This window comes from Haliotis rubra, unplaced genomic scaffold (assembly GCF_003918875.1).
Source record: "Haliotis rubra isolate DU_JTF1 unplaced genomic scaffold, ASM391887v1 Scf61, whole genome shotgun sequence".
In the NCBI taxonomy this organism is placed as follows: Eukaryota; Metazoa; Mollusca; class Gastropoda; order Lepetellida; family Haliotidae; genus Haliotis; species Haliotis rubra.
In genome coordinates, this window is record NW_025767313.1 from 234,510 (window position 1) to 257,990 (window position 23,481).

The 23,481-nt window shown below is 42.5% G+C and overlaps 1 protein-coding gene across 1 annotated transcript; it reads right to left on the reverse strand.

Moving 5' to 3' along the window:
- Positions 1-884: 884 nt before the first annotated feature.
- LOC124255781 lies at positions 885-21,072 on the reverse strand. Its single transcript, XM_046689700.1, is given in 12 exon segments — positions 885-3,243; positions 4,302-4,572; positions 4,575-4,832; positions 5,007-5,135; positions 5,484-5,608; positions 5,906-6,622; positions 7,110-7,313; positions 8,994-9,100; positions 9,447-10,137; positions 10,392-10,512; positions 11,558-11,651; positions 20,965-21,072. Coding segments are annotated over 11 exon segments (4,455 nt in total). The 5' UTR covers positions 11,630-11,651; positions 20,965-21,072; the 3' UTR covers positions 885-1,483.
- Between the last annotated feature and the right edge of the window lie 2,409 nt (positions 21,073-23,481).

Here is a 23,481-nt window from a genome sequence, read left to right on the forward strand (position 1 = left end):
CAAGGCTTGGACCAAGTCCTGTACCATGCATACTGTCACACAAGGGTTGGACCAACTCCTCTACTGTGATGCATACTGTCACACAAGGGTTGGACCAACTCCGCTACTGTGATGCATACTGTCACACAAGGGTTGGACCAACTCCTGTACTGTGATGCATACTGTCGCACATGGGTTGGACCAACTCCTGTACCATGCATACTGTCACACAAGGGTTGGAACAACTCCTGTACCATGCATACTGTCACACAAGGGTTGGAGCAACTCCTGTACCATGCATACTGTCACAAAAGGGTTGGAGCAACTCCTGTACCATGCATACTGTCACACAAGGGTTGGAGCAACTCCTGTACCGTACATACTGTCACACAAGGGTTGGAGCAACTCCTGTACCATGCATACTGTCACACAAGGGTTGGACCAACTCCTGTACCGTACATACTGTCACACAAGGGTTGGACCAACTAGTGTGCCATGCATACTGTCACAAAAGGGTTGGAGCAACTCCTGTACCATGCATACTGTCACACAAGGGTTGGACCAAGTCCTGTGCCATGCATACTGTCACACAAGGGTTGGACCAACTCCTGTACCATACATACTGTCACACAAGGGTTGGACCAACTCTTGTACCATGCATACTGTCACACAAGGGTTGGAGCAACTCCTGTACCATGCATACTGTCACACAAGGGTTGGACCAACTCCTGTACCATGCATACTGTAACAGAAGGGTGGTCCAACTCCTCTACTGTGATGCATAATGTCAAACAAGGGTTGGATCAACTCCTCTACTGTGATGCATACTGTGACATTTCATGAGAAAACATCTGCCACATTTGGGCCATAGTTCTGCTATTGAAAAAAAGAAGTCATACAATATCTTGCACCTGGAATCACACTGGTATTAGATTTTAATTTTATCCAAAAGCACAAAGGAAACAATATAAAAAGCACACCATCAATACACATATATATATATATATATATAGTCTTTTGTGTTCTCTTGTGAAATACAACTTTTAATTACTTTTTCAGTAACGAATGCATTTTTCACAGCAGCAACAGCACAAGCTAAATATGATATCTACTCCATTGGACCAAACAAAGCTCTGGTACTTGAAACACATCTGAATCATATTAATATCAAACACCCATAAAATATTTTAAAAACCAAACAGAATCATTCTTGTTAAATCAAGACTTTAAAATAAAACCAAGCAAACTATTTTTGATAAAATCAAATTTTATGCAAAAAGCATGGTGAGTGAAACAAACCAATTAGCACGTATAATAAGTTAATCACGTGACAATTATCTGTGAGCTCAAATAGGTAACTGAAAACAAAATTAGAGACACCCAACTTATCTATCACAACATGTCATTATCACATTTTGGTTTAGCACGACAGCCGCAAAATTAGGACAGTAGGTATATCCATGTTCACAATATCCAAATACATTATCTCTACTACAACATATCATCAAAGATCATATCGGGCATCATAATCTCCATATCTATCATCATGATAATAAGATCTAACATCATCAACTTCATCATCATCATGATCATCATCATAATAATCATTGCGCTGACCCTGACTTCTCCCTTTTGCTCTTTGGAAATACCAGGAATTGGGTTCAGTGTGGTGATAGTCTTGTTCCTCTGCTCGGACAAACAGCCATGCAGCTCTTGGATCAGGTTGGCCACTGTGATGCATCGGCTCAGCAAATGTGTGAGTAGGAATATACTTGTCCTCTGACCTCTCTACTTCTCGGTCTGCTGCCCTGTCAAACATCCAGTCTGACTTGTGCTCAGCCTTTCTCTGGTGCAATCTGTTTTTCATCATGGCGTCATACCATTCTCCATCCTTGTCAAACAGCTTTTGTCTCTCTTGTCGCCACTCCTTTCTCATCTCTTCCCTGTCCCTGGCCCTTTGTTCATACCATTCTGTCTCATTATGGGACTCTTCCTCCACAATCATCTTCTCCTTTTCATAGTTGTAAGCCTGACCTGCTGCAAGATTTTTTTCTTTAATCTTTCTCTTCAGTTTCTTAACATGCTCCAATTTCCCACGTTTTGTCTTAAACGTACCTTTTTTGTTGCTGGACGGACCCCATTCAAACTGCCACCCATAGATCTTACCCTTGCAGACCGGATTGCGGGATGGAATCAAACTGTGAAGACGGTCATGCCACCAGGCTGACTGACAAATGATCCATTGTACATCAGACCTCTCCAGCCACTTGTATATATCCCAGTCTGTCTGGAAACGGATGAAAAAGTCGCATATATCCTGGAGATTACCCCGAGTCATTTCTAGATGCCTCTCCTCACTCATCTGCTGCATCATTGTCTTGAGGTGCTTGAACTGCTTCCTCATCTTCTGCCTCAAGGAATTGGTCTCCTGTCTGTTGTGTCCTTCCTTGTACATCTTACTGTGTTCCTCCACTGTTTCTCGATGCCTCTTCCGTGACTGCTCCCTGTCTTGCTGGTTCTGCTGTCCATGTCGTTTCTGAGATTGACGCCACTTGCCAGACTCTCTCTTATTTTGACTGCTCTTGAATCCATGTCTCATTTCATCTTTGGGAGTTTTTTTTGAGTTTTTGCTTGCTTCATTCCTTTTTCTCTTCTCCTGCTTCTTAAACCACTTGGTTGCCTTCTGTTTTATCTTATTATGAACATGATCACTGAACTTCTTGACTCTCTCTGTAATCTTACTAGCAACCTTGGACAAAGCTGGCTCATGTTTCTTCCACAGTTCTTCTGACAAATTCTTAACTTGATTCCAGGTTTCCTTGATTTGCTGGCTCATGTTTGACATGGAGCTCTGAGTCCGATTGAGGATTTCCTTTACACTGTCTGACCACTTCCTTTGGGCATTCTGAGGGCCCTCCTTCATGCTGCCCTCCTCCTCTTGATTCCTGGACCCAGTAAACTCGGACCATATATTCTGAAACTCAGTTAAGAATGCTTCCTTGACATCTTCCACTGACAGCATCAGTTTAGTTACATTGAGGAACTCCTTGATGGATGTGGTGTTCATAGAGTTGTTCAATTGTTGGGTGAAGAGCCTCATGCATGTGAGGAAGTTGATGGAGATGTTACATGTAGTGTGAGCATGTTTGTCCTTCACATTGAGGTACAGTCTCTGCCAGGTGTCTGCTTGCTTTTGAGACCAGGATAACTCTGCCCTCAGCTGCTGGATCTCTTCCTCTGACATAGGCAGCTCTAGAGCCTTTTCTAGAAGAAACAAAAGACATTTGTCAAGTCAAGTCGATTTATGTTATCTCCAAGCTTATTCTACCTGAATATGATTACAACATAAATCTGATGTTTTACATCATGATATTAAATAGGTCTGTTTTCATCCTCTTTCCACACATTATGGTCAATGAGCAGTATTTCACTAATGTCACTGAGTTTAGCATGTTTAGGTTATGATTTTCAGTAGGATGGAGGCCATCTTTGCAAGGTCAGAACTGTAAATATACATGTGAAACTGGATAATTACATCTGCTCCAGAAACAGACTCTACCCTCAATTGAACTTGTTGCCTTACAAAATCAAAAGATTTCAATGATGAATATTCCAAAATATCAAACCACCAACTGAGATGTGAGTTATCATGATTTTGCCCTGGAACCATTTGAACAAACTAGTAAACTAATCCCATGCTACATTAGAACGAGAACAAGCTTTTGCAAACATTAACCATCTAAATAAGAGTGGCATCAGCCAAACAGAAAGCAGCTTTCTCAAGCTTTATGGCACTAATTTCAAAGTGGAGTATTGGAATGGAAGTGGATAATAGGAATCTGGAATGATTTCAATGGATGTTAAAGTTCACCAAAGGAAAAGTGAGGTCAACAGTTGATGTCAGCAATATGACTAAAAGGGATATTATATTCTATACTGTTGGAAACAAAGATGCATAATATACCAGAAGAGATGTGTCATTAGATGTAGATGGAATACATCACATATGTCCCTCTGGTGAATACTGGCTATGACATAACAGAGAGAAGTTATTTAAAGGAATTATAAACCACCAGTTATCACTGAGTATAATTCTAAGAAAACTACCTCTGTTATATCAGGAACTATTCCCTCCTACCTTCCCAATTCACCTTGCATCAAGTCAGCGGAAAATTATTACAAAGTTGCATCAAACTTGAAGATAGGGTTCGCAACACAACATATTAGAAAAGTTGGTAGTGAAGAGAAGATCTGTTGAAAGTCTGAAATAACAAATCAATGCGTTCAAATCAATCTGGCATCATCTGCCTTGAGAAACTCACCATTGATGTCATCCTGTGTTGGCTGTACAATCCAGTCATCTTCTTCAGTCACACCCTGCACCCTTGGGAGCTCGCTGTGTACATTCCCAGGGTGAGACTTGTACCGCAACCGACCTATCTCAGCCCTCATGTCTGCATTCTCCTGTTCCAACAAGTTGATACGCGCTTTCAGATCTGTCACATGACCATGACCTTCAGTGAGACATGTTGCTGACGTCACTTCCGACAGCTCTTCCATGGACTCATAGCTATCATCTTCCACACTGACAGTCACATCAGCATCATTGTTGGCCTGAAGGAGATTACGCAGACGCTGAATCTCGGCCTTGAGATCATCATTTTCAACTTCCAGAAGGATCGCCTGTTCTTCAACTCCTCAATGACCCTCTCACTTTCCATTGCCTTCTGATCTGGTAGGACTGTTTTGTACTGCATGGCAGCAAGTCTAGATGTCAGCTCAGCATTGTCATGCTGCAGTTGGTTCACCTCATTCTTCAAATCTATGCTGGTTTGTCGGAGATCTTTCTTGATCTATCAAAGAGGTGAGTAGAGTTTAATGTCATTCTAGGTTCTCATCGATATATTATATCATAAACTTGTTGCGTATCATTAGCTACATTTGCTTTCGAAAAATATGATCAGATAATTCGCCAAATATCATTTTAACAAAGTGTGATATACCATCTTGTACCAAAGTATAGTCACCTCTTCATTCTTCACCTCTTCTGATATCTTGGTGATCATCTCCTTCTCCAAGATGGTCAGCTGATCTCTCAGCTCACTGTTGGTTTTTACTTGCTTTGCAATCAGCTGATGTCTCAGTTTTGTCTCCTCCTACAAAGTTATATTCTGTTTGTCACAACTGGGAGACAATGCATCAGAAAGCATTCCAACAAAATTCTGTATGCTTGTAAAGACATGATTCCCTATGCACAGAACCACTTTCTTCTGATGAACATTTTTAAAACTGAAATTCCTGGCTTTTGTACCTAGTCAAACACAACAACATACTTCACATGCAGGCAGTCACATCTGAATAAGAAGTTACTAAATGCTTCTAACGTAACAGTCCCCTCTCCCTATGACAATCCAGGTGCTACTGTACTGTACTGATGACAGATGACTATCCATCACCCCTATTGTCAGACAGAGGCATATCGATGCACCCTCCTCATTCTGTACCTGTCTCATGTCCTCAGTGTACATCTTCTGTTTTTGACATTGGAACAGGTCCTGCTTCAGGACAGACAGATGATGCTCATGGGCCATGTTCTTCTCATGTTGAAGGTAATGCTCCCTCACTGACCCTGAAACAGCCAAGACACTGTACCAGCAATTGTAATAGAAGAACAACACAAAGATCTAGTATTGTGTCCTTTGGCACACTGATGAAAACATTGACAAGGGTAACATCACTTTCCTACATTGTACTGTGGGGTTAATGATGTACAATCGATACATAAAAAAAGTGTAATAATGTAATGTGTTTGACATGGTAACCAGGGCCACACAGCTAATGAGAAACTGTTTTGTTTCCACATGTAATTATCACACAGAATTAAAGACATCTTCTTAACCAGAAGTAAAAGGATCATGGCAAATACCTATTGAGTGTCCAATCCCGATGCCAATCGCTAGTAGAACTACCATGATGACCATGATGTCCAGAGTCCAGTTGAGACGCTTGTTGGGCTTGTGGATATATTGCCTTGCAACATTGCCAGCAACCAATGGGATATCCCCGATATCATCAAAAGGCTGGTCATCATCCTCATTTTGCTGTACAGAGTTTTGATCACTTTGATCACTTTCAACCCGATCATCAATGCTATGCCCTGACACTGACTCAGTATCCCCATCACCATCTTCATCATCATCTTCAACAACAGGTGCTACTACTACAGGGGGCAGGACAAGAGCTGGTGGGTCAGCCACCACTGGTTGAGCCAGCAGAGGAGGGTCCTGCATTTGTGGATCCTGCATATGGGGGTCCTGCATAGGTGGGTCCTGCATTTGTGGATCCTCCATAGGGGGGTCCAGCACATGGGGGTCCTGCATTTGTGGATCCTGCATAGGGGGGTCCAGCACATGGGGGTCCTGCATTTGTGGATCCTGCATAAGGGGGTCCAGAACATGGGGGTCCTGCATTTGTGGATCCTGCATAGGGGGGTCCAGCACATGGGGGTCCTGCATTTGTGGATCCTGCATAGGGGGGTCCAAACTTGATGGATGCAGCCTGGGGTGGTCCATTACCGGTTGATCATACACAGCAGGTTGTAGCAAGTGCAAGTCCAGTATACTAGGATCTTGGACAGCTTGTACTGTGAAGATATCAAACATCTAACATGTTTCATACAGAGATGTTTTTGAAATGCCATTTCCAGTCAAATCACTTCTACTATAGTCTGATATTTGTAGTGAGTTAGTGAGTATGGTTTTCAATGCTTTTACCAATATTCTAGCAATATCATGGTGGGGGACACCAGAAATGGGCTTCACACATTGTACCCATGTGGGGAATTAAACCCGGGTCTTCAGGATGATGAGCGAAGACTGTAACCACTAGGCTGCCCCACTGCCCCCTGATATTTGTAAGTTACTACCTTCAGAATAAACATTTTATAGACTTTGTAGTATTTTCTCCTATAGAAACATGTTGTACTAGAAAATAACAACACGGGCCATACAAAAATTGACGATCAAAAGTGAAAAAATATATGTAACATATATGAGTCATAAACAGGGTGAATTGGAATTATAAACATTGCTTATCATTTTGAAAACAAGCAATAATAATATGTTATGTACCTGGTTCGATTTGCTGAGGCAGGAAACGGAAGCCTAAACTCACAGATGACACAGACTCTGCCATGATGTCTACAGCTGGTACAGCTGCCTCCATTTCTGCTGCAGTAGGGGCAGTTAACTGCTCCCGAGACACCTCATCTCCTTCCGTATCAGAATTACATGACGAACCAGATGACAGGGCATCAAGACACACAAAATCTGAATCTGAAAAAAAAAAGTACACCAATAGAATAAAACATTAGCAATGTTAGACATTAAGATTTAAATAATATACTAAGCAGCAAAAGAAACGTCAGTTTGGAATTTTCCTTCGCAGAAACGGATAACTGTAAACTCATTTAATGTTTTGAGTGTATATTTTTGACAACATCTCCAATTTACCTGAGCAAAGACATTGGAACCCAGGAATTGGTCTCAAAACCGCAACCTGATCTCGGAGATGGTACGGCGTTTTCCATGTTTTTCATGCAACTCATCCTGCACGTGCTGTTCACAAGGACCAGCCCTATAAAATGCACCCCAAACCTGGTTGAAACATTCACATTACAACGTCAGCAGGATGCCGCGACTCACGACAGCTCAGAGGAACCAGGTGCTAGGAAGACTTGAAGCTGGCCACTCTGCACAAGCCGTTGCCAATCACTTCCAGGTCAATGTTCGGACCATCTACAGGCTGCAGCAACGTTTCTGGGCCACCAACACCACAAATGATCGCCCCCGTATTGGCAGACCAAGGGTGACCACAAGACGACAAGACCGCCATGTTGTGCAACAGAATGTACAGAATCCCTTCATGGAGCCATCCGAAACAGCATGCCAGACAGTGGGAACACATGGAAGACCAATCAGTACTGATACAGTACGCCCACGTCTTAACAGCGGGGACCTCCACTGCCGTAGACCTTACCGTGGACCTATTCTCACCCCTCGTCATCGGCGTGAACGTCTACAGTTTGCCCTACAACACCAAAAGTGGCGATACAGGCAATGGAGAACTGTTCTGTTCACAGATGAGAGTCGGTACTGCGTATCAACTGCAGATGGCAGGACAAGAATATGGCGACGACGTGGCCAGCGTTACTCAGACCAATGTGTCATGGAAAGAGATTCATGGGGAGGTGCAAGCATCATGGTATGGGTTGGAATAGGCCTGAACCAGAGAGTGGGTCCTGTGGTGTTCCAGAACCTTGGTTCAGGGAGAGGAGGTGGCATCACAGAGGTGCGATACATCGACCAAACGCTCAGACCCCACGTCATACCACATTTCGCACGTCACCGGAACAACATTTTCCAGCATGGTAATGCCCGGGCCCATACTGCCAGAGCTACACAGGACTTCCTACAGCAGAACAGTCTCAACATTATGCGATGGCCAGCCCTTAGTCCTGATTTAAACCCAATTGAACATCTTTGGGATGAAATGCAGAGGAGACTGAATAATGTCATACCAAGGCCGAACACAGCCGATTTATTGCGCCAGGCTTTTCTCAGAGTGTGGTTCCAGGTGCCAATGGCCTTCATCAATTGATTGGTGCACTCCATGCATAGACGCTGTACTGCAGTTATTGCCGCTCATGGTGGTCACACTAGATATTGAAGTCAAGAGTCTGAATGGACTGCAAACGTTCACGTAATGTCTTGAAATTCTGCTGAGTTATTCATTGATGTGTCAAGATATTGTACACAAAAAGTGTTTTTGATCTGCTTATTATGTCAATTTCTGTAATGATTTGATTACAGTGCCTATCTAATTTTGTATTCGTACTGACGGTTTTTTTGCTGCTGAGGATATATTAAATTTACCTGGAACTTAAAAATGAAAAACTGGAAAGAATCTTAAGTTCCACATCAAATGTTAAATGTTAATACAGAATACAGTCCTACCGCTAGAGTCACTGGACGTGTCGGACTTGTTGGTGATGTCCAGACTTGCAGCCAAACTCGCGAGGTCAGCACCAGGTGGCGCTACAATCACACGCCCATCACCCAATCTGTGGACACAATACTGACACATTACCTTCACAACTGAATGCAAATAGAAATGAAAAAATCCAATGGTTTTATGGGGTTGGTGGGGTAGCCTAGTGGTTAAAGCATCCACCCATCATGCTGAAGACCCAGGTTCGATTCCCCACATGGGTACAACGTGTGAAGCCCATTTCTGGTGTCCCCTGCCATGATATTGCTTGAATATTGCTAAAAGCGGTTTAAAACCATACTCAGTCACTCACTCACACCAATGGTTTTATGCATGCTCTGCTATTCTTCAGATGCATTTAAATGATCACACACTTTTACATTTTTCAACAGCTGAATACACAACAGTCTCCATCACACCTGATAGTGTGACATCCTTCATCTGATGAGTTGTCCAATGGATACTTGAGCCACTGTGTATCTTCTCCATCAGCTCCCTCATCACCATCCTTAGCAGCTTCATCACTGTGCTTTCCTCTAGCTGCAGTATATACAACATCATCAGCACCTGTGGTCCTGAAACCCGAGAGCGTGGAGACAACAGGAGACTGATCAGCCTTGAGAATCTCAGCATCTGGAACCACCTCTACACCAACATCAGCCTCGGAGTGTTGGCAACTCAGAACCAAACTGTCACACCCTGAACTCTTCATGGAATCAGTGGACAGAGAAATGACCCCATCATCAGAAGCTTCAGCACCATCATCAGCACCAGGATGTGAAGAATCAGCAGAAGCAGCAAGTCCTGGGACTTGTGCTAGGGAAGACAGGGAAGACAATATATTGATGTTGGATGGCAACAAAACATCATGAGAAGGCTCTGGATTCTTTCCATTGTCCTCCTCTTCATCCTCTGATATAATATCAGTAGACTCATCTCCAGTGGAGGCTGCACTGGCTGTTAGTGAGGCACCAAGAAGACCTTCTGCCTGAGCTGGATCTCCCATCTCCTGCCTGGCTTTGTCAGCTAGGGGCCAAGAGTCCTTCATAGCTTCAACCTTGTCTATCTCATCTAGGGAGCTCTGTAGCAGGGCCGACATCTCCGATGAGGCTGAATTCAGAATGACAGAGCTCACATGTTTATTAGGTTTGGTGATAGCCCTCCAACACAACAACTATCATGAAAGTAGTAAGCTCAACAGCAACCTACCACATCATCCCTATTATCACCTTCTGTAACCTTAAAGAGTTTGTTTTTTTAAATCTCACACCAAATCGGCAAGGAATAGTGGTGTCTTAACAAATGTTCAGAATCTAAAGCAGATGTTTTATTCCAATGTGTACACCAGTGTATGAACAAATTACCGATGCTCTTAGGTTGTGAGTCCGTCTCTGTGGAAGGAGATCGGTGTCTTCCAAAGACCACACCCTCATGAGTGACGTTAACAAACTCATCACTGGAACTACTGCTAGATGTCTCCTCTGCCTGTGGTACAAAAATAACATAAAACACTGATATTAGCATCCGTCAACTGATTGATCAATTCTGGTAAGCCATTGAGCAGTGAACAGAGCATACAACCAGTTTGCATGTTAGAGAATTGGTTAAAAAATTAATCACTGAGAACAATGCAGTGGACACAAGGGCCCATACCTGCATGACCTGTGACTGTTCAAATCTACCTGGTTGTGTCCACCTACCCCAATGTTCTCTTCACTAGACACAAGGGCCAACACCTGCATGACCTCTGACTGTTCAAATCTACCTAGCTGTGTCTACCTACCCCAATGTTCCCTTCACTAGACACAAGGGCCAACACCTGCATGACCCCTGACTGTTCAAATCTACCTGGCTGTGTCCACGTACTCCAATGTTCCCTTCACTAGACACAAGGGCCAACACCTGCATGACCCCTGACTGTTCAAATCTACCTGGCTGTGTCCACCTACTCCAATGTTCCCTTCACTAGACACAGGGGCCAACACCTGCATGACCTGTGACTGTTCAAATCTACCTAGCTGTGTCCACCTACCCCAATGTTCCCTTCACTAGACACAAGGGCCAACACCTGCATGACCTCTGACTGTTCAAATCTACCTAGCTGTGTCCACCTACCCCACTGTTCCCTTCACTAGACACAAGGGCCAACACCTGCATGACCTCTGACTGTTCAAATCTACCTAGCTGTGTCTACCTACCCCAATGTTCCCTTCACTAGACACAAGGGCCAACACCTGCATGACCTCTGACTGTTCAAATCTACCTAGCTGTGTCCACCTACCCCAATGTTCCCTTCACTAGACACAAGGGCCAACACCTGCATGACCTCTGACTGTTCAAATCTACCTAGCTGTGTCCACCTACCTCAATGTTCCCCTCACTAGACACAAGGGCCAACACCTGCATGACCTCTGACTGTTCAAATCTACCTAGCTGTGTCCACCTACCCCAATGTTCCCTTCACTAGACACAAGGGCCAACACCTGCATGACCTCTGACTGTTCAAATCTACCTAGCTGTGTCCACCTACCTCAATGTTCCCCTCACTGGACACAAGGGCCCAATCTGCAAGTGCTTCTCTCTCGCTGTTGTCACGAGACATTCCACTTTATTATACCATCAATCTGAAAACATAAAGATTGAATACTGAGTGGATAATGTAGACTTATGTGGAAGTTTATGTAGAGATACATTCAAGTTTAACCATACCAAATCTTAGGAAGAAGGACATGGTTGATATAGCAGTCTCTTCTTATTGTGTCATCAACACAACAGAATGGTTAAACTAACGTTAATATGATTTATTTTTGAGGGCCTGGGTGTTTAACTTTATTGCATTTGCCCCATTTGCGATTGAATTGCACCATTCCAGTCCCTGATAGTGTCTTCAATGCACCTTTCAATCATGTTTCATTGTGCATATAGCACAAGTCCAAAATGATCCCTGCTCACATTACACAGCACCAACTCAATTAGAATAAGATCAGTTATGGTAGAACTCAAAATCTGTGAGTTTACTGCCAGCTTGTTGACAAAAATGTAACTCATATAACAAATATAGGACTGACTGACTGACTGAGTTTAGTTTTACGCCGCTTTTAGCAATATTCCAGCAATATCACGGCGGGGGACACCAGAAATGGGCTTAACACATTGTGCCCATGTGGGGAATCGAACCCCGGTCTTCGGCATGACGAGCCAACGCTTTAACCACTAGGCTACCCCACCGCCCCAACAAATATAGGAAATCTTATGAACACATGTGAATGTTGCTGAGTCTGCGGTTGCTTTGGACAGGTGCCTAATGAGTAATATTGACTCCACACATAATGTACAGGTTGTCCATATATAATCTTCATGATACAGTGTCGTACAAGGAACAAGTGTGGATAAACACTTATCAATTACTTCTTAGTCAGTCAAGAAAACAAACGGCATCACTTATCAGCATGATCAGCTGTCCATCGAAGCAATCTGATCCATGTGTGTGATTACCCTGATTTCCCTGAGACATGAATAGTTAGCATCACCATCAATATACCAGCAAACTATCATCATGATCATCACCTGCAGTCAATTTACTTCAATCATATACAATGATGAACAAACCCCCCTGCAACAAGAACTACTTTAACTTTATCCTGTTTGTTACATACCACTAAATACAGTCTCTAAATAGCAGCAGCACATTGGTGAAATCTGCAGTTGTGAGAAGCCTACCGTAATCCATTATTAATTAATCCAGGCCATGCAACCTGACCGTACCTAAATCACCTGACACAGAAAAACTATCACCTGGCGAAATATGCTTATGCTGACAAAGTCGATATTCATTCCAAGAATAAGAAGCTCTTGCAACCATTATGATGCATATCATTTGTCGTAACACCTCATCAACATCTTAATGAGAATCAAATGAAGTTACCTTTCTGATTGTTTCTGATCTTAAAAGTTATAGCACATATTTGCATGAACAATCACTGTAATTATTTCTGTGAAATAATGGTACATAATATTACAATATTCCATGTTTACAGGTATGTCTATCTGTACATAGATTAAAAATATTATATGATTTGTAGCAGAGATGTAGAAGTGCACTGTAAATCCTACAACTCTACATTTCCTATGTGACACATCTGTAGTATGTGTAGCAGGGACACACACCTTATCAATGCCTTATATATCTTATCTATATTTTCTATACTGGCAGCTATAAGCCCAAGTACAAGTACATATAAATTTTCACAGAAGGCAAGCACATATGTGACAATTATTGATTTGGCAAGACAAATTCATAACTAAATAGTCAGGGCTGTTCTGATTTATTACCAACATTTATATATACCAAATTCTTATCACAGTTTTACAGTGTTATATAATGACACTATTACTGTTACAGTAAATATGTCACTATATTACGAATATCTTAAAAGCCAAATCAAACAATGCCCTGATTGGATTAAACAAGAAACTGATTACGCTAATGAGGAGGAGATACAGTAACATCAGATTTGAAACACCCTGGTTACTTTTGAACTATATAATGATAAACACAACAAAGACAAACTCTGGAAAAATATTGATGTTGTGTTAAGCTTCCGTAGATGCCTACCAATCAAGTGGAGCTGCTATTGATCAGTGAGTGCTGGGTGTCAGGGGCAACCAAGATCAACCGTAGCCAATCTACAGGAGCACCTCAACACATCAGCTCATCTTCAAATCAACACCAGCAAGCTTATTCCAGTGAAGATTGTCTTTCTCTTTATTGAACATTCTCATAATGTTAATACTATGCCGAAGCTATTTATTCACACTAATATCATGTTATATATTTCACATCACTTTATAACTCTTATAATTATGGGCTCATAATCACTGATTATGCTCATTGTATTTATGGTAACCATATTTTCATAATTATATTTATGTTAATACATGTACCATTTGCTTTTCAGCAAATACATTTGACAAAGCAACTTTACAGATTAAAAATACAAAACATACTTAAGTGCATTCTTTAATAATGACAATGAACTGACCCAAGTTTAATACAAAGTGAAGGAATAGCATAAAAACACACACTGAGAAACGACAGGCTAAATCCTCCCCAGAGTGAAATGCTTCTGGGGTTACACTGGCTTTCACCCTGTCTAGAAGCATTTTTATTCGTATTACAGACTTTTCTGTCCGGCCCTTTCGTTTGATTACTGTGTCCACAAGTCAGGTCAACTTATGCCCTATTAGCATGATAAGTGAAAATTGGGTTAGAACTGGTCTTCATTAACCCATGCTTGTAGTAAGAGGCAACTTATAAACAGGATCAGGTAGTCAGGCTTGCTGACTTGGTTGATGCATGTCATTAAATCCCAAATACGTAGATCCATGTTCATGATAACAATCACTGAAATGTCTGGTGACACCTCAACCTGTGTGTCAGACATGCTGTAACATAGTCCACTGCTGACACCTCAACCTGTGTCAGACATGCTGTAACATAGTCCACTGGTGACAGTCTTCAAGTCCACTGGTGACACCTCAACCTGTGTCAGACATGCTGTAACATAGTCCACTGGTGACACCTCAACCTGTGTCAGACATGCTGTAACATAGTCCACTGGTGACACCTCAACCTGTGTCAGACATGCTGTAACATAGTCCACTGGTGACAGTCTTCAACCGGTGTCAGACATGCTGTAACATAGTCCACTGGTGACACCTCAACCTGTGTCAGACATGCTGTAATATAGTCCACTGGTGACACCTCAACCTGTGTCAGACATGCTGTAATATAGTCCACTGGTGACACAGACTCAACCTGTGTCAGACATGCTGTAACATAGTCCACTGGTGACACCTCAACCTGTGTCAGACATGCTGTAATATAGTCCACTGGTGACACCTCAACCTGTGTCAGACATGCTGTAATATAGTCCACTGGTGACACCTCAACCTGTGTCAGACATGCTGTAATATAGTCCACTGGTGACACCTCAACCTGTGTCAGACATGCTGTAATATAGTCCACTGGTGACACCTCAACCTGTGTCAGACATGCTGTAATATAGTCCACTGGTGACACCTCAACCTGTGTCAGACATGCTGTAATATAGTCCACTGGTGACACCTCAACCATGTGTCAGACATGCTGTAAATATAGTCCACTGGTGACACCTCAACCTGTGTCAGACATGCTGTAATATAGTCCACTGGTGACACCTCAACCTGTGTCAGACATGCTGTAATATAGTCCACTGGTGACACCTCAACCTGTGTCAGACATGCTGTAATATAGTCCACTGGTGACACCTCAACCTGTGTCAGACATGCATACCTGTGTCAACCAGACATGCTGTAATATAGTCCACTGGTGACACCTCAACCTGTGTCAGACATGCTGTAACATAGTCCACTGGTGACACCTCAACCTGTGTCAGACATGCTGTAATATAGTCCACTGGTGACACCTCAACCTGTGTCAGACATGCTGTAACATAGTCCACTGGTGACACCTCAACCTGTGTCAGACATGCTGTAATATAGTCCACTGGTGACACCTCAACCTGTGTCAGACATGCTGTAATATAGTCCACTGGTGACACCTCAACCTGTGTCAGACATGCTGTAATATAGTCCACTGCTGACACCTCAACCTGTGTCAGACATGCTGTAATATAGTCCACTGCTGACACCTCAACCTGTGTCAGACATGCTGTAACATAGTCCACTGGTGACAGTCTTCAACCGGTGTCAGACATGCTGTAACATAGTCCACTGGTGACACATCAACCTGTGTCAGACATGCTGTAATATAGTCCACTGGTGACACCTCAACCTGTGTCAGACATGCTGTAATATAGTCCACTGGTGACACATCAACCTGTGTCAGACATGCTGTAACATGCTGTAACCTATAGTCAGACACCTCAACCTGTGTCAGACATGCACATAGTGCTGACACCTCAACCTGTGTCAGACATGCTGTAATATAGTCCACTGGTGACACCTCAACCTGTGTCAGACATGCTGTAATATAGTCCACTGGTGACACCTCAACCTGTGTCAGACATGCTGTAATATAGTCCACTGGTGACACCTCAACCTGTGTCAGACATGCTGTAACATAGTCCACTGGTGACACCTCAACCTGTGTCAGACATGCTGTAACATAGTCCACTGGTGAAAGTCTTCAACCTGTGTCAGACATGCTGTAACATAGTCCACTGGTGACACCTCAACCTGTGTGACACGCTGTATTATAGTCCACTGGTGACACCTCAACCTGTGTCAGACATGCTGTAATATAGTCCACTGGTGACACCTCAACCTGTGTCAGACATGCTGTATTATAGTCCACTGGTGACACCTCAACCTGTGTCAGACATGCTGTAATATAGTCCACTGCTGACACCTCAACCTGTGTCAGACATGCTGTAACATAGTCCACTGGTGACACCTCAACCTGTGTCAGACATGCTGTAATATAGTCCACTGGTGACACCTCAACCTGTGTCAGACATGCTGTAACATAGTCCACTGGTGACACCTCAACCTGTGTCACACATGCTGTAATATAGTCCACTGGTGACACCTCAACCTGTGTCAGACATGCTGTAACATAGTCCACTGGTGACACCTCAACCTGTGTCAGACATGCTGTAATATAGTCCACTGCTGACACCTCAACCTGTGTCAGACATGCTGTAACATAGTCCACTGGTGACAGTCTTCAACCGGTGTCAGACATGCTGTAACATAGTCCACTGGTGACACATCAACCTGTGTCAGACATGCTGTAATATAGTCCACTGGTGACACCTCAACCTGTGTCAGACATGCTGTAATATAGTCCACTGGTGACACATCAACCTGTGTCAGACATGCTGTAATATAGTCCACTGCTGACACCTCAACCGGTGTCAGACATGCTGTAACATAGTCCACTGGTGACACCTCAACCTGTGTCAGACATGCTGTAATATAGTCCACTGCTGACACCTCAACCTGTGTCAGACATGCTGTAACATAGTCCACTGGTGACACCTCAACCTGTGTCAGACATGCTGTAACATAGTCCACTGGTGAAAGTCTTCAACCGGTGTCAGACATGCTGTAACATAGTCCACTGGTGACACCTCAGTCTGTGTGACACGCTGTATTATAGTCCACTGGTGACACCTCAACCTGTGTCAGACATGCTGTAATATAGTCCACTGGTGACACCTCAACCTGTGTCAGACATGCTGTATTATAGTCCACTGGTGACACCTCAACCTGTGTCAGACATGCTGTAATATAGTCCACTGCTGACACCTCAACCTGTGTCAGACATGCTGTAACATAGTCCACTGGTGACACCTCAACCTGTGTCAGACATGCTGTAATATAGTCCACTGGTGACACCTCAACCTGTGTCAGACATGCTGTAACATAGTCCACTGGTGACACCTCAACCTGTGTCACACATGCTGTAATATAGTCCACTGGTGACACCTCAACCTGCGTCAGACATGCTGTAACATAGTCCACTGGTGACACCTCAACCTGTGTCAGACATGCTGTAATATAGTCCACTGCTGACACCTCAACCTGTGTCAGACATGCTGTAACATAGTCCACTGGTGACAGTCTTCAACTGGTGTCAGACATGCTGTAACATAGTCCACTGGTGACACATCAACCTGTGTCAGACATGCTGTAATATAGTCCACTGGTGACACCTCAACCTGTGTCAGACATGCTGTAACATAGTGCACTGGTGACACCTCAACCTGTGTCAGACATGCTGTAACATAGTCCACTGCTGACACCTCAACCTGTGTCAGACATGCTGTAACATAGTCCACTGGTGACAGTCTTCAACCGGTGTCAGACATGCTGTAACATAGTCCACTGGTGACACCTCAACCTGTGTCAGACATGCTGTAACATAGTCCACTGGTGACACCTCAACCTGTGTCAGACATGCTGTAATATAGTCCACTGCTGACACCTCAACCTGTGTCAGACATGCTGTAACATAGTCCACTGGTGACACCTCAACCTGTGTCAGACATGCTGTAACATAGTCCACTGGTGACACCTCAACCTGTGTCAGACATGCTGTAACATAGTCCACTGGTGACACCTCAACCTGTGTCAGACATGCTGTAATATAGTCCACTGGTGACACCTCAACCTGTGTCAGACATGCTGTAACATAGTCCACTGGTGACACCTCAACCTGTGTCAGACATGCTGTAACATAGTCTACTGGTGACAGTCTTCAACCGGTGTCAGACATGCTGTAACATAGTCCACTGGTGACACCTCAACCTGTGTCAGACATGCTGTAATATAGTCCACTGGTGACACCTCAATCTGTGTGACAAGCTGTAATACAGTCCACTGGCCAACTAATAGGAGTTACCAAACAAGTTCTTTGTTTAAATTGTAATTGTTTCAGTGAAGGCGAAAGATGTGTGACACTTAAAGTATCTCTCTCCTGGTTATGTTGAGTGTGACTGTGGGGTGTCACAGCTCCATGTTTGAACAGAATAAAGTGTTTCGAGGACACCACATGGGGGATCTGTATCATCAAGTCCCTGGAGACCATGATAAACTCATGTCGCGGGTGTGACATTTAGCACTGACGACACTGCACTATGTCGATTCAGGAAGTATTCAGGCACACGAGTCATGCTTTGCTACTACATGTGGTAAACTCCACCCAACAATGAGGAATGACAGCATTGCAATCCAGACACTGACATATAATATATACATGTGATAAAGTGGATAAAACACTAACAATACAAATACAAGGCAAGCACCTAAGAAAACATTTGAGCAATAAAAAGTCTTGTTTATTCAAATTCTGACAAAATTGCCTATACTAAGGGATTGAGAGTGTAATTACATACGTTTATGTTCATAAAAGAGACATAATGACAAGATGAAACAGTTGAACTGCCATAGGGCTGGTCACATCCAAGTCTGTTACTCCCAGCTGGTTTAGACTAGAGGGGAGATTCAGCCAACACCTGAATGACCACACACATGGCCACCAGGAATAGGCTTGTCTCATTAGTCTGTTGCCTCAAGATAACTCATGCACAGGCTGTTCCCACAGGCCATGACGAACATGTTCCCAGCCAAGCCCAGTTTGATTCCTGTATTTGTAGCAATCTGTCATTAGCATAGCTAAAAGTAGCTTCACCTGTATCAAAGAATCCTCATCCCCAGAATTACTGAGCATGTTGAAAGACAGAAAAAGAACACATGTGTCAAATAAGATGCCAACTCTCATACTTAACAACATGCTCAAAGCAAATGATCTATTGGTACACAAAGTATCTACTGGCCACCTACCAGAATCTTAATGTTTTTCACACTATTTCTGCAATACTTCTAAAAGAATATGTCATGTGTATTGCAGTTTCGACTATGATCAGCAACAATATGTGTAAGGTAACCATTCAAACCTCTTTAGTTACACAAATTACATGTGACGTCCTATATTCTCTGGGACCATAAGTGACCTGATTCACATATGTTAATGACTATCAGTTTGTTGTCTGTCAGTATAAGCAAGTCAAGACATAACCAGATCACATACATGTACATAATTTCCCCTTGCAATACCCTCTGTATTGACAGAGTGTCATACAAAAGATGTAACATATATAGAGAATCTCACCCAAGTGTCTTCTGATATCAATTATATCAACATCATGATAAAGTTACAAATATCCGAGGCTTGCCGAGGATATTTTTACTTTTATCAACGAGTGTTGATATATTTGATATCAGAAGACACGAGGGTGAGATTCTATTTATCATCCAAAATCACTCTTCATTAATTTTCAATGAAAAATGTACATGTCTGAACATGGTACTGCCATTAGACTTGCAGTGCATCGATGTCATAGTATTGTGACGTCATCAAGTACATGACGTCATAGCATTGTCACGGCATTGTACAAAATCTACTGTCAAAACGATATCTCCTAGGAGATATCGTTTGATCTCACACAAGCGATATCTCCTGTGGAACACAGTTTTGGATGATAAATCTACTGCTCCTCTGTGTAAATGTAATGAATTGACGGTACTGTTGGTATCATATGCAGCTGATGCCAAAGAGTTAAAAACAATAGGTTGAAAACAGAACATGACAACACAAGCAAGAAGTATGAATATTTGAACAGAAAGGATGACATATTTGACATTGAGAATATTACTGGTAAATTAATTGTGCCTGTTCAAGTGCTCATTCCAGGTTGGTGCAGGAGAGGAAATTGACATCTTGCCATATTTCTTCCTCAATGAGAATAACCTTCAAGTAATTGACAAGTTTAAAGAAACAGGTCACTGGTCAAGAATTGATGTGGATAGCTACCCCGCTTGAACTGATAGAACAATTCTTGCCATCTTTGTGTTGTATATAATATCTAGTAACATAACAAAAACAGATATAACTGTTCAAGAAACAACACATTTCTGCTAAACAAAGCTGCATGTGCAACAGCTTGCGTTGGTTGCCCTCAATCACGAACCAACTCGTGCGTTCAATCGAGGAATGTTGTATTATTCATAGTAACGAGTTCACACAAGAACAACACACACTGTGACTCAGGTGAATGTAGTTCTTGTTCTAATTTAACGTGTAACTGTAAGTGAATTTCGGATTGACAATGTCACAGTGCTATGAACCATGTACTCTGGGTAATGGCTATGATGACAGTATTTAGTTTGTTCCAAGGTTACACAGCTGCATCTAACTGCGACGGTAGATAGCGCATTATGGACTGTATACACAAAACATTGAAAGCAAAGTGACATTGACTTAGGCAGTCACAGTATATGCATAGTGCCACGACAGTACACAAAGCCTTGTCACCAGGTAGTTAGAACAATGAACGGCGCCAATGAAAACTGAACAAGATTTTGATTTACCTTATTCAGTCGGTTGGTAACAAGGCAGTTCCCTTGACAAAATAAGACTGACAGCTAGCCTAGATCAAAACAACAACATTCGCTCCAGAGCTAATTTATAAGTTAGTTTCGCATCCGCTTCGTCACACCAATTTATCTTGCTGTGAATATTTTAGCAGAAATTTAAATGCATAGATATATAACAGTTCCTAAAATGTTGCAAACCTCCATATTTTAATATTATGTGACGAAGTTAATACGAAACTTGTGACCAACTTAAAGTCTCAATCCATTCGTGAATCACTTCTATCTTTATCAACCAATCACGTGCCTTGACGAAACCAATCACAGATGAACCCATCAGCGGTCTTAAGTGAAGTAGCACAAGTTTCTGATGTAATAAATGAGAAGTACACGTGTTCACTCTACATCAACTATCGTCATAAGATTTACACTTCCGTTGGATAAGAAAATATGTAAATTAGACGACTATAAAAGTCATCCATTTTTTCTACAATATTATAAATGAGCAACTGACGCCAAATTTTACACTCGCCAATAGGCTACACATGGAACAGCTGCGCAAAATGTGACACTGTGCAGATTACAATGATATTAATGATGAAATAATATGGAAGTATACAGACAGATGAAATCAACAGATGACAACGAAAGGGTTGTGTGGAAATATTGTGACAAGAGTAGAATCATGTTATCAATGACGGAAACATAAAACTAGCCTTGGCCTACTACATAAATCGTTTTTATCTTTATTATAAAGTGCCATTTTGGCTTGGCATTCAGAAGGTGATTTCCACAGAAGAAATCGTTGCCGTTTTTAGCCTGCATTCCAGATAATGAACACCATTCCATGATTCAACGTATGTACTAATATGTTTTCATATATTGGTGAGAGCAAATCCCGATCAATGCCTTTCATGATTCTCATCGGAGTCAGATTTGTTTCTAATATCATTATGCATTACTGTCAGTATTTGTTGGTATACTTTGCGGCGACTCGCTCTTTTAGATTCATGTATGTGATTTTGTACTCTCTGTCATATCACAGCATAACAGTGAGGATCCGGACTAGAAGTGATCTTCAGTAACTCATGCTTGTCGCAAAAGGCGACTAACGGGATCGGGTGGTCAGGCTCGCTACATGGTTGACACATGTCATTGTATCCCAATTGCGTAGATCGATGTTCATGATGTTGATCACTTGGTTGTCTGGTCCAGACCCGATTATTTAGAGACTGCCACCATAGCTGGAATATTGCTGAGTGCACACCACAGCATGTCCAATACTCGCAACTCACATGAGGGGTTTATACATGACTATGGAAGTCTTGATTCGTGGGGATAAATCATTTGGATAAGAGTGAGCAAGTGCTTTACGCCGGCTTTAGCAATATTCCAGCAATATCACGGGGGGGAAGCGCAAATTAAAGAAACGGGCTCCATACATTATATACCCATGTGGGGAATCGAATCCCCGGGCCTTCGGCGTGACGAGCGCAGGCTTTGACCACTAGGCTGCCCCACTGCCCATTTGGATAAGAAGTGATATCAATAGTACTGTCGAATCTTTACGCCTATGTACGTTTGGTATAGAGACAATGACTGGGCAACGCAATTGTTTCAGTAAAACAGATGACAGAATAAACACTCTTTTGTTTGGATTTTCCTTAAAGGTCACATAAACCCTAGGGGGGTACAAATACATAAATCACTAACTGGCATCGTTATAAATGAAACCCCGTCATTAAAACTACTCATTTCGACCTTTAATTGACTTAAATCGACCTTTTTGACAACAGTGCACAATTCTCACCCGCGAACGAAATTTCAACCAATCAGAGCGGCGCGTCTCTGTGACGTCATATGAGGAATAGCTTTGAGGGCCGATGCAGAATTCATCAACATTTTAGGGGGTAAATTATCTTGTTTACAGGCTTGTATAAACCTGAAATCGTGACAATTGTTGTGGAAAGTGAAAGCTATATGTTCTCACAATCTACTGTCATTTAATTTTGTCTCCTGCTTTGCCTAGTTTCCGAGTTACAACTTGTTTTCATAGACGATTCTGTCAAAATCGATTGGTGTCGTTAGGCCCTATTTGTATAATGACTGATCTAAATTGATCCCATTTCTGTGTTTTTACCTCGATATTTAATCATGTCATGTAAACATCTGTTTGTCTGCGTAAAAACAACGTGAGTAGTTATGTATGTGTCGCTATCCGGTAATTTTGAATGGGGAATCCTATGTTAAATTTTTCGATAAAAAGAGGTACCCCAATTAGCGAGCTCTGCCGCGGCGAGCGACAGTCGCCCACTAATTAAACACCTCGCCGCGTAGGGTAAACACCAGTCCCGGGAAGCTAGCGAGAAAAGTACACAGACATCGAGTCGAAAGTAAACAATATACGTACTCGCGAGAACCATAAAACATACAGACATACAAACACCGAACTCATTGTATATTTCGCGATGGATACGAAACAATATCAGTGGGTTATTGTCGCCAAGCCACCAC